Source organism: Peromyscus californicus, unplaced genomic scaffold, assembly GCF_007827085.1.
Source record: "Peromyscus californicus insignis strain IS unplaced genomic scaffold, ASM782708v3 Scaffold_10__1_contigs__length_136768540, whole genome shotgun sequence".
Lineage (NCBI taxonomy): Eukaryota > Metazoa > Chordata > Mammalia > Rodentia > Cricetidae > Peromyscus > Peromyscus californicus.
The window spans coordinates 84,065,355-84,076,398 of NW_026294391.1; the positions used below are offsets into that span (position 1 = coordinate 84,065,355).

Genomic DNA, 11,044 nt, shown 5'->3' on the forward strand with positions numbered 1-11,044 from the left:
GTAAGTACAGCTAGCTTTTTTGTTTATTTATTTATTTATTATTTATTTATTTATTTATTATTTATTTATTTATTTTTGTCGCTTCAGGTTTTTACTTTGCGTTTCATTTACGATCCAGTTTCACATTCTCACAGGGTCAGCAATTACAACAGCCACCTCCAGACATCACCCACAATCCGAAGCAGCCAAACATCCGAGCTGAGGTTAAAGGTAGAGCACGGACATGCTTGTAAAATAAAACAGAATTGCACAATTTATCCTTCAGCTCATTCTTCTTAAACCAATGCCCGACACAAAGGCTGATGGCTAAGGAACGGAACACCCCCCCCCCTTTCTTCTTCACGCTTCAAACTAAACATTAAACTTATCCGACAGGCTGAACAAGGTCTCTTCAATAATTAATGGTAAACACATGAAAAACCCTTTATGATCCATAAATATTTTGTTACATAGGGTACAAAAATACTTTTCACGTTTTGCTTGGTTTCGGAGTTCAGGAAGAGTAAGGAGCAGTGGCAGGGTTGGGTGTTCTGGGGGAGGCAAGCACAAGGGAGGCTTCTTAGGCTGTCAGCCCTCTGGACAAGGAGACGACGACGCAGGACTCTGATTAAGTGAAAGTCAGAGGCTGTGGATCTGCTGCTAGATGAGGATGGAGTCTGCAAGTGTGGTGTGGTGTGGTGTGTGTGTGTGTGTGTGTGTGTGTGTGTGTGTGTGTGTGTGTGTGTGTGTGTGTGTCTGATAGGAGCAGGGTCCTTCAAGTCAGAAGCAGCCGCAAGGCTCAGGCCTCCCTGAAGTAGGGTGGGTGTAGGAGTCAGGAGTGGAGAGAGAGACCAGGCTTGACAAGCCTCCGGTGCCAAGACCTGTTGCTATGGCGACAGTGTGGGAACAAACCGTACACTCATATGCACAAGTTTAAGCGTCACAATTCATAAACATGCAAAATCAAATGTCCCTTTCCCTTGATGGGGAACTACGGAAGTAAGTTTGAGCAGGAGGTCAGGCTGTGCTGGGTTCCCATTGAGGCGGGCAAGCTGGGCCTGGGTGTCCCAGTCAGAAGGCCTCCGGATCCTCCTGGAGGGCCTTGGAGAACTGAGGAAGAAGGAAACAAGAGCCGTCCACTGAGTCAGGCTTCAGATTCACAGTGTCTAGAGGGAAGCAGCAGTTCCGCACAGGCCTCGGGTGGCAGTGAGGGCAGAGCCCTGTTTTGGCCCCACACAACCCAGGACCAACTCCAGGGTGACAAGACTGAGGAGCTAACAGAACTGGCGGTACTTCCATCCTTGCTGAGTGGTATCTGAGGAGGGGTACCAGCGCACCTGAGCATGAAGGGCAGCAGCAGCAGCAGTGGCAGTTGGGTAGGTGAGCGTAGTATGTGAAATGGCTGGGGTCAGCTCTGTGGTGTAGAGCGGGTAAGGGGCCCAGGCCTCTGGGGGTGCAGGAATCAGAGCAGCCCCCATCAGGTCATAAGGGTCCCGTGCAATCAAATGTGCTCCTAGGGCAGGTTGGACATTGGTGGGATTTGGTGTTGCTATTAGCTTGCTTTTGGCCATCTTGGTGTGTGCTTTGGCAAACTCTAGCCTCAGGGTCTGTGGGTTCTCCCGATCAAAGAGAATACCATTCAATGCATTTTTGGCTGCTTCTGCTCCTGCCCGGCTGTCAAAGATCACAAAACCAGCAGGCTGTCTTGAGGTGAGCTTGATCAGGGACCCTTCATAGCCCTTGAACGGCCGGAAGAGCAGGTAGAGTTCTCTAGGTTTAATATCCACAGAGAGGCCACTGACAAACAGTGTGCGGACCTCCTCCTCCAGCGGGCCGCCGGGGGCCGTGTGCAGTGCTCGATGTCTGGCTTCACGCTGCTCATGGTGAGGGGAGGAGGGGGGAGGCCGCAGAGAGGGGAGCGGGACGCCGGGCCCCCGAGGTGGGCAGGGGCGCGGTGAGCGGTGCGCCTCCCCGCCCCCCAGGAGCGTGCGGGCTAGTGCTATTTGGTTTTTTGTTTTTGTTTTTTTGAGACAGGGTTTCTCTGTGTAGCCTTGGCTGTCCTGGAACTCTGGAGACCAACCTGGCCTCGAACTCATAGAGATTCACTTGCCTCTGCCTGTCTCCTAAATGCTGGGATTAAAGGCACTGGCCACCACTGCCCAGCTTAGCTTGTTGTTTTTAACATCTTTATTTGGTAAGTATTTAGGAAAACAAGCATACCTTTATAAGCAATTCTGATCTATCAGTTGTGTTGAAGCTTCTAATTCCTAGCCAGATTCCGTAGTGAGGGGCTTCTTCCCCACCTTGTGTGCTACTAGAGCAAGACTCCACTGAGGAGGTGATGGGCTCTGCCTGTCCTGGAACTTGTGTCTGGACCCTGTTGGGTCCAGGGCCACGCAATAATGGGGAAGATCATCAAAGTCAATTCAACCAGAAGCAAACTTTATTCCAGAAAGAAAAAGAAAGAAAGGAAGGAAGGAAGAAAGAAAGGAGAAAAAAATATCACCATGGGGGCACAAAAGCTTATCAGCTAGCTGAGACCACAGCCAGAGTTGGATTTTGAGGCTGTGGCAATGGAGGTGGGTTCTGACCCCCTTTTTATAGTAAGGGGGAGAGCATCAGGCATGGGGTGTCTGTTAGGAGTCATGTAGAAACATCAGGCATGGGATGCAGGCTAGAAGTCACGTAGAAACATCTATTAAAAGTTAACTTTGGTCCAGGCAGTTGTTGGCTATGAGGGGCAAGTGGCTTAAAGACTGTTGACAGAGGAGCTGGCTGTAAGCAGAGACCCATTGTTGGAAGTTAACGTTTAGAGCTGATGAGTGTCAGCTTTTATTTTTTTAGGTTTACAATTTTATATTTCTATATTCCTGGACCTTTCAGACCCCACTTTTCCATCAGTGGTCAACACAGACGTGCACAGACTATACATGGCTGCAGTCCTCTGACGGAAGTTAGGCTTCTGAAAGCAGAGATGGGCACTGAGAGACAACAGCTGAGAGTTCCCATGATCTCTTCAGTGATTAATTTCTGAGCTGTTTACTTATACTCATCTCAGTACTGCTTTTAGCATAGCTCTACTTCCCTAAAGACAAAGCTTGAATTCTGAGCTGAGCTCCTTGCACTTAGCTCTGTTTTTCTTTCAATTTGACTGCCTAGTAGTGGATGCTTCCCTACCTATGTGACCCGAAAACAGTCAGGTCTCCAAATCAGGTTTCCAGATGTTGCCTAGATCAAGTGTAGGATACAGCTTGAGTCCTTTCCTGGAGGCTCTTCAGTCTCTACTGGAAGTAGACTTTTAGTAGGTCCATTTTAAGCATCATTCCAGGGATGTCTGTCAACCAACACATTTCTCGGCTCTCCTCAAGGATAGGAATTGTGAGCATCTTTCAGAAGACTCCCCAGCCAACCCACAAGTGGACTTGTTCAAGTCTTTCCTCATGGTCTTTCAAACTTGCCCAGTCTTAGTAGTTTCTTAATAGGCATAAGAGTCAACTGCTGAAGAGACTCAGATCCATGTGATCAAAGCAGGTTTCAGATCCCAGCTATGCTGTAGTGTTACTAGAGTTGCTGTGTTCAAAGCCTTCAAGATCCAACAACTAGGCTCTGCTACATGTACTCACTAGGACAGTTAAAGACAGTTATCCCAGCACTTGGGAGGCAGAGGCAGGCATATCTTTGAGTTCAAGGCCAGTCTGGTCTACCTAGTGAATTTCAGGCCAACTAAGTAAAAAAAAAAATTAATGTGTATGGGTGTTTTGCCTTGCATATATGTCTGTGTGCCATGTGCATGCCTGGTGCCCACAAGGCCAGAAGACGGTGTCAGTTCCCCCTGGAACTGGAGTTACAGACAGATGTGAGCCACTGTGTGGGTGCTGGCAGTGGAACCCTGTTCCTCTGGAGGAGCAGCCAGTGCTCTTAACTGCTGAGACATCTCTCCAGCCCCTGTTGTGCTCCCCCCAAATGATTTTTATTTATTGTCATGTATATGAGAGTGTTGCCTGCATGAGTGTATGTATATCATGTACATACCTGGTGCCTGTGGGGGTCAGAAGAGGATGCAAGATCTAGAACTGAATGGTTGTGAGCTACCATGTGATGACTGGGAGTTGAACTCCGGTCCTCTGCAAGAACAACAAGTGATCTTAACCATTGAACCACCTCTCCAGCCCCTATAAAGAGTTTCAGGCTATTTGTTTGTTTTGAGAGGGAGTGTTGTATTCCAGGCTGACCTCAACTTAGCTGTTTAGCAAAGGACTACAGACATCTACCACCATGTCAGGTTTATGCAGTGCTGGAGATGGAGCCCAGGACTTCAGGCATGCTAAGCGATCACTTTATCAACTGCTACGGGCCGCAGGAATATATTATAAGAACTCAGCTGTTTTTGGCAAAGCCACCACTGAAGGGATCAAGGAATTCCTTCAGAGGAAGCCAAATTCCAAGGAGCTTTTGGTATTATTTGGCTTGTTATATATCAGCTGTCTTCTGTTATGAAAATCATGTGTGCCTTCATAGTTTTTCCAATTGATTTTTTCCTAAGAATTGCTAAGAGTATGGACTGATCACTCTTTGGACATACACATTCAAGGTATTTGGAGAACAGCCTCAGGAAAGGTTTCCTTCCCCCCAGCCCATCTGTTTCTCTTCTTTCAGCACTGAAATCATATATCTCCCTTAGCCACTTTCAAGGACTAACAGAAACAACAGTCCAAACCACTACATAATAAGTCTCCTGATTTAAGGTAAATTCCACAAGGAGACACTGCCTAGGTCAGGTGGACATTAAGTAATAGCTTACACAATTTAGCTCCGACCCTCCTTTCTTACAACCTTACAACTTCATAGACCCCTAACTTCTTACCTAACCACTTCTTGGAATGTAGACTGAGCACATAGATCCCCTTTTTGATATACTAACCGGTCATTAGCACTCAGTTGACCTCCTCTTTAACCACTCCCATTTTGGATTGTAAAAGAAAGCCTGGTGGTCACTGCCTGAGGAAAATTTTTACCTGCCTTTATGACCCCGTAAGAATTCAAGCCTGGTGACCTTGCTCTGCGAGAGGATTGCTATTGCTTGGGTTTGTAACTGGATTCCTGAGAGACTTAGAGGAACGTAGAGAACTTAGAGGTGGAGAACAGAGAGGTATAAGGAGGATTTTGACCAGAGAAAATGTGTGGACAAGACGGAAGATGAGGAAGAGTCAGATGGGGAAGTCCTAGCTGGGTAAGAACGAGATGAAAAGAACCTAGATGAGGCAGAATTAAGATGAGAGAATTAAGATAGAAACTTAGAGGGAGCAGTAGATAAATATAGAGAGAAATCAGGCAAGAAAGGAGCTAGGCAGGAGAACAGAACTGAAGCTGTGTAGATAGGATGTTATGCCAGAGGAATTAAAGCAAGTAGACTAAAGAGCTCGGTGTGCCGAGATTCATTTCCCAAAAATAGTCCTCACTGTTCATAGATGTCTCTCCTGAGCCCCTGGGAAGTATTAATATTAAGGCTGGTCCTTCTAATATTATACAAGAATCAACTAAGATATATGCAAATCTTTTCTGTCTTTTTTGAGACAGTGTGTCACAAAGCCCAGTCTGGCCTTGAACTCGCTGTGTAAGCTGAGCTTCTGGTTCTCCTGTCCCCACTTCCTGAGTGCTGGTATCACAGCTGCGCAGCACCGTACCTGGTTTGTGCAATGCTAGCTTTGTATGTGCTAAGCAAGCAGTCTACTGACCTTGTTACATCCCCAGGGAGGTATAGGCTTAAATAGAGGATAAGAAGTCTGCATAACTAAGCAATTCTGGTTAAGATAGGGTTCTACCTATCACGGACAGATCACTGTCAACTGCTAGGCTGTCCCTTGAGATGGTCTGATAAGTTATAAAAACCATGTGAACTCTCTTTCCTGGAAAATATCACACCTTTTCATCCTTCCCCACCCACTGGTACCAGGGCCCCAGCGGTTTCCTTCTGGGGTAATTCCAGTTTCTTGAGGTCCATTGCCTCAGTTGTCTGATAGTTGAGGAGAGAGTCCCAAGTGTAGGAAGTGAAGTTTGAATTCCATTGGCTTCATCTTCCAAGGGGGGGCAAATGAAATTGGGGTAGTATGATTATAAGCTTGTGCAGTTTTAAGTTATTAAATGTACCTTAGCAGCTCATTGCTGTTATTTTTCTTAAAGATACTGAGATAGGCAGGTATAACCCATTTCAAGTTTCTCAGTTTTTTCCCTTCTGTTCTGAGATGAGGGTCTCACTATGTTGCTGTGATGTTTTGAATGACAATGTCCACCAGAAGCTCAGATATTTGAATACAAAGTCAGTTGATGGTGCTGTCCAGGGAGTTTTGTCAGCTGACGGTGCTGTTCAGGTGGGTTTCAGAGGTGTGACCTTGCTGTATGTCACTGGTGGTGGGCTTTGAGGTTTCAGATTGCCTACAGTCCTAGTTCTTTCTTTCGCTGTTGCCTGTACTTGATTTCACGCCTCAACAAAGCACTTATATCTACTGAAAACAGTTTTTAAATGACATGGACTTTTTTTCCTTCCTATCCATGTGTTCTCTGCTGGAGATATGACTCCGTGGTAGAGTATTTCCCCATAATTTGTAAGGCCATTGGTTTGATCCCCATCACTTCTAGAAAAAAGCAAACAAACAAACTCTCTATTCATAATGAATTTATAGACAAGTGTGTTGGCTCATACTTATGATCTCAGCACTGGAGAGGATGAGGTAGGAGGACTGCCACAAATTTAAGGCCAGCCTGACTATAATGAGTTCCAGGTCAGTCTGTGAGACTCTGTCTCAAAGACAACAACCCCGAGAAAAGCATCAGAAAGTGGCTTCATTTTCAGTTGGCATTGTGACACCCACTTATAATCCCATCACACAGGAGGCAGTGGCTAAAGGATCAGGAATTCAAGACAAGTATATAGTGAGTTTGAGGCTAGCCTGGGCTACATGAGGTCACGCCTCAGAAAATGTGTTCCTGGAGCTACTAAATACTAAAACGCTCCCATTTTCAAGAGAATTGGTAGCAGACATGACTCTGTGCTCTAGGAGGGAAGTACTAGTGTCAGCAATGAGACTTGCTATAAAGACCTCAGTTGTTCTTAACCTCTTTCTGTCCAGTTCCATCAGGGGTGGGACTGCCTTCCTTGTTTTCACGTCCTGCAGTCTTTGCTAGCCATTGCTGTGGGTTTTCATTTTGCCTCTCCTTCCCGAATGTTCGAACTTTTCCCTTAAGGCTTATCTTCTTCCTCTTGACATTTGCTTTGGGCTTTGTTTCAACGTCTGCAGCAGTAGGTTTAACCTGCAGGCGGCAGATCTCCCGACCTCTTTATTTACTACCTCTTTAGCTGAATTAACTTTCTTTGTAGAAATCTTGGTATTGTCCAGAGTGGGTTCCTAGGTGCCTGTGGGTCTTCACAAAGTTCATCTGCCCAGCTACTTCCAATCCATGCAATCCACAGCCTGAGCTACTGGGGTCCTGAATTAATAATTGTCTATTCTATCTATCTATCTATCTATCTATCTATCTATCTATCTATCTATCATCTGTCTACTAATCCTATGTCTTATATATACGTAACACCCTTCTTTTTTCTTAGACAAATAGTAGCATACTTCTGTTTTTCTCCATCTTGCTTTTTTCACCTAACAATATATCAAAAGATCACTTCCAGATATATGGATGCACGATCTCCCTTTTATATTGCTTCATAATACTTCATCTAAGGAATATACTGAAGTTGGTCCAAACAGTCCTACTGATGGACATTTTAGTCTAGTTTTTTTAAACCATCCTGGTATTGCATATAGAGCTGCAAAGAATGACCTTACAAATGTCATAGTGGGCTTTTGTCAGTGTTTCTTTGGGATGGATTTCAAGAAGTGGGATTGATAGGTGAAAGGAGAATTGACAGGATAGCAACCATTTCCCATCCAATGAGGTGGTGCTGTTTTGTATTCCCACCATCAAAATGACAAGGGAGTGCTTGCTCATAGCTTCACCAGAACACTATGCAGACAAAACTTGGGATTTTTGCCAATCTGATAAGTAAGAAATCATATCATAGTTCACTTTCAATATATATCCAGATGATAAATGCTTTTCATATGATTGAATACTTTTTTTTCTGAGCTATGACTTCTTTTTAATTACTTAGAAAAATTTTATGTGTATGAGTATCCTTGCCAGTATCCGTGTCTGTGCACCATATGTGTGCCTGGTGTGTATAGAAGCCAGAAGTGAAGAAGTCGGATCCCCTGGAATTGGAGTTACAGATGGTTGTTTGCCACTATATAGGTGCTGGGAATGGAATCTGGGTCTTTTGTAAGAATAACTAGTGTTGTTAACTGCTGAGATATCCCTCCAGCCCCCAGTGAGTATTGTCTTGACAGTATATATATATATATATATATATATATATATATATATATATATATATATATATATGTGTGTGTGTGTGTGTTTCAAACTATTATAGTTTTTTATTGTTCAATTATTATCTTTTGGAAATGGGGATATCACTTAATTGGTAGAGCACTTGCCTAGCATGCATGGAACCTGGCTTTAGTTGTTTTACATTTGTGATTCCAGTACTCTGTAGGTGGAGGCAGGAGGATCAAAGGTTCAAAGTCAAATTCAAAGCCAACCTGGGATACAGGAGACTCTGTACTAAAAAAGAAAAGCATTATATGGTCCCTCCCTTAGATGAAGAGCTATAGGTGGTCGATGGCTGCTAAAAGACAGAGAATCAGTTTCCTTCAGGGAATAGATTGGCCAGTATCAAGTGAGCATCTCTGGACACATATACCAACAAGTAATGCTAAGGGAACTCAGTAGATTGCATACGCATGTGTGCATCTCTATACATACATATAACACACATATATGTAACCATAATAACTAAGGAACGGATTATAAATTTGAGAGGAAAGGGTGGGACACAGGAGGAGTTGGAGGGGAGGAGGGAGCGGTAGGAGAGATGTAGACAGATTCAGTGCTCGTATGTGAAGTTCACACATGCACAACCAAGAAAAGAAAAGGACTGTCTTTGGTCAGTAGAAGTATCTTTAAGTTTCAGTCATGTTCCTTTGCCATGACTTCAATATCCTTTAACTTTTTTCTCTGAAGTATTTTTTGACAGCTTCTTTAGTAAATTGTGTAACAAGATATTTTAAATTTATTTTGCACATTAAATACCCCAGAACTGGCATCAACCATTTCCCCAAAGTGTTGGTAGAGCAATAACCCCATATCTGCAAAACCTCATCTCCACACTCATATTCATAACACTCATCACTATCTGACATTGTATTCATATGGCATTTCATTGTTCATGATGTTTCTTCCTTTCATAGTCTAAGATAGTAGGACCTTGGTGTATGAAGGGCAAGAACTTTCTTTTCTTCATTCGTATTTCCTAAACCCAGAACAAGACTGGGCACACTGGCAGGGTCAGAACCTGCTTCTTCCCACTTGTCAGAAATTGTGATTATAGGCCCCAGCATTAGGGGAGCAGTGGTCTTCCAGAGACTGAGGCCTAGTCATTCAGTTATTCATTCCATGTACTGAGTGACTGGTCAGTTGCAGGCATCATTCCGGTCATATAACCATGGTTCATTAGACTGGGGTTCCCACTGGCTAGGACTGCCCTGATCAGCAATCTGGGAACTGTATAGGTGGGAATGATTCCTCTCCAATGTCAAGCTACAACTAACCTGACAAGGCCACGTGAGCCCTTGCAATAGAGGGAAACTGGAGCATTGTCTCCCTTCAGGGAGAAAACATTATGTAACTGTAACTGCGTGTACATTTCATTTCTTTCCTAATCCAGAAGCTACAGTAGTGATTACATGCAGTTTCGTCAAAGTCATGTGTTTAACATTTTAAAATGTATTTTTAGTGTGCACATGTGTTTATGTGCTCACTCATTGTGCATGTGGAGGTCAGAGGACACCGTCGTGAAGCTGGAGCTCTCTTTCTAGTTTCACACGGGTTCCAGGCATGAATTTGGGGTGCCAGGCTGCAGCAGTAGCCCTATGTGCTGAGCCATGTCCTTGGCTCCTAGAAATCACATTCTAATGTGTGGGAGAAAGCAGGCTGGGTGAGGGGAACTGTTCTTCAAGTCCTGCTGGATGGCAGATATTCTCTACAGATTTGCTCTTTACGTTTTTCCCTTACCACTTTCCAGAAGATAAAGGAGGACAAGAAAGCACATGTTAGAAACAGGAAATCAAATAAAGATTCGCTATTCTTTTCTGAAGCCCGGAAGTAATTAATCTCATAGCACTGCATTATCTTCAGATACCATCTGCACAGGATTTCCTGTTTACTCCTTACACTCACTGTTATTACAACAGGCCTGTTTGGCCACCTCACATTGTATCAACCACTCAGATGCCCCCCCCCCCCCGCCCCAAAACAGAGTTCACAGGTCATTCATGGGTGGAAGAGCAGATCTACACTTTTCAAATCTGCCTCCCCAAGGATACAGTCTGGGGACATTAATGGGGAAAGGGATTGAGCTGATTCAAGGTGTGAGGGAAAAGGAATCAGAAATGAAGTCATCAGTGGTCTGAACACTTATAATCAGTCTTCGGGACACTTCACAGGGCGCACGCATGTTCAGAAAATGACAGCGTTAGTATGATCTGAGGGTGGAGTTTTGAGGTTCTTGACACCAAAGGTCACCAGTCCAATGCTAGTTCAGGTCTAAGTGAAGTGTCAGTAGTTTCCACAAAAGTAATCTAGGGAACGGTTTCTACCATAGCTAATACTTTAGACCTTCAGAATTAGTGATAGCTTAACATTTAATTATTCTCTCTCTCCGTGTGTGTGGTGTGTGTGTGTGTGTGTGTGTGTGTGTGTGTGTGTGTGTGTGTGTGTGTGCCATGGCATGCATGTGGAGGTCAGTTCTTTCATTCTACCATGTGGTTCTCAGGAATCAAACTCAGGCTTGGCAGCAAGCTCCTTTACCTGATGAACCATCTCCCCTGCCACCCAGAACTAGTGATATTTTTTTATAAGACAGTTTTTGTTTTTGTTTTTGTTTTTGTTTTGG

The 11,044-nt window shown here is 44.3% G+C and overlaps 1 protein-coding gene across 1 annotated transcript; it reads right to left on the bottom strand.

Moving 5' to 3' along the window:
* Positions 1 to 924: 924 nt before the first annotated feature.
* On the bottom strand, positions 925 to 1,861 carry LOC128115403 (RNA-binding protein with multiple splicing 2-like). Its single transcript, XM_052746034.1, is given in 2 exon segments — positions 925 to 1,828; positions 1,831 to 1,861. Coding segments are annotated over 2 exon segments (606 nt in total). The 3' UTR covers positions 925 to 1,253.
* Between the last annotated feature and the right edge of the window lie 9,183 nt (positions 1,862 to 11,044).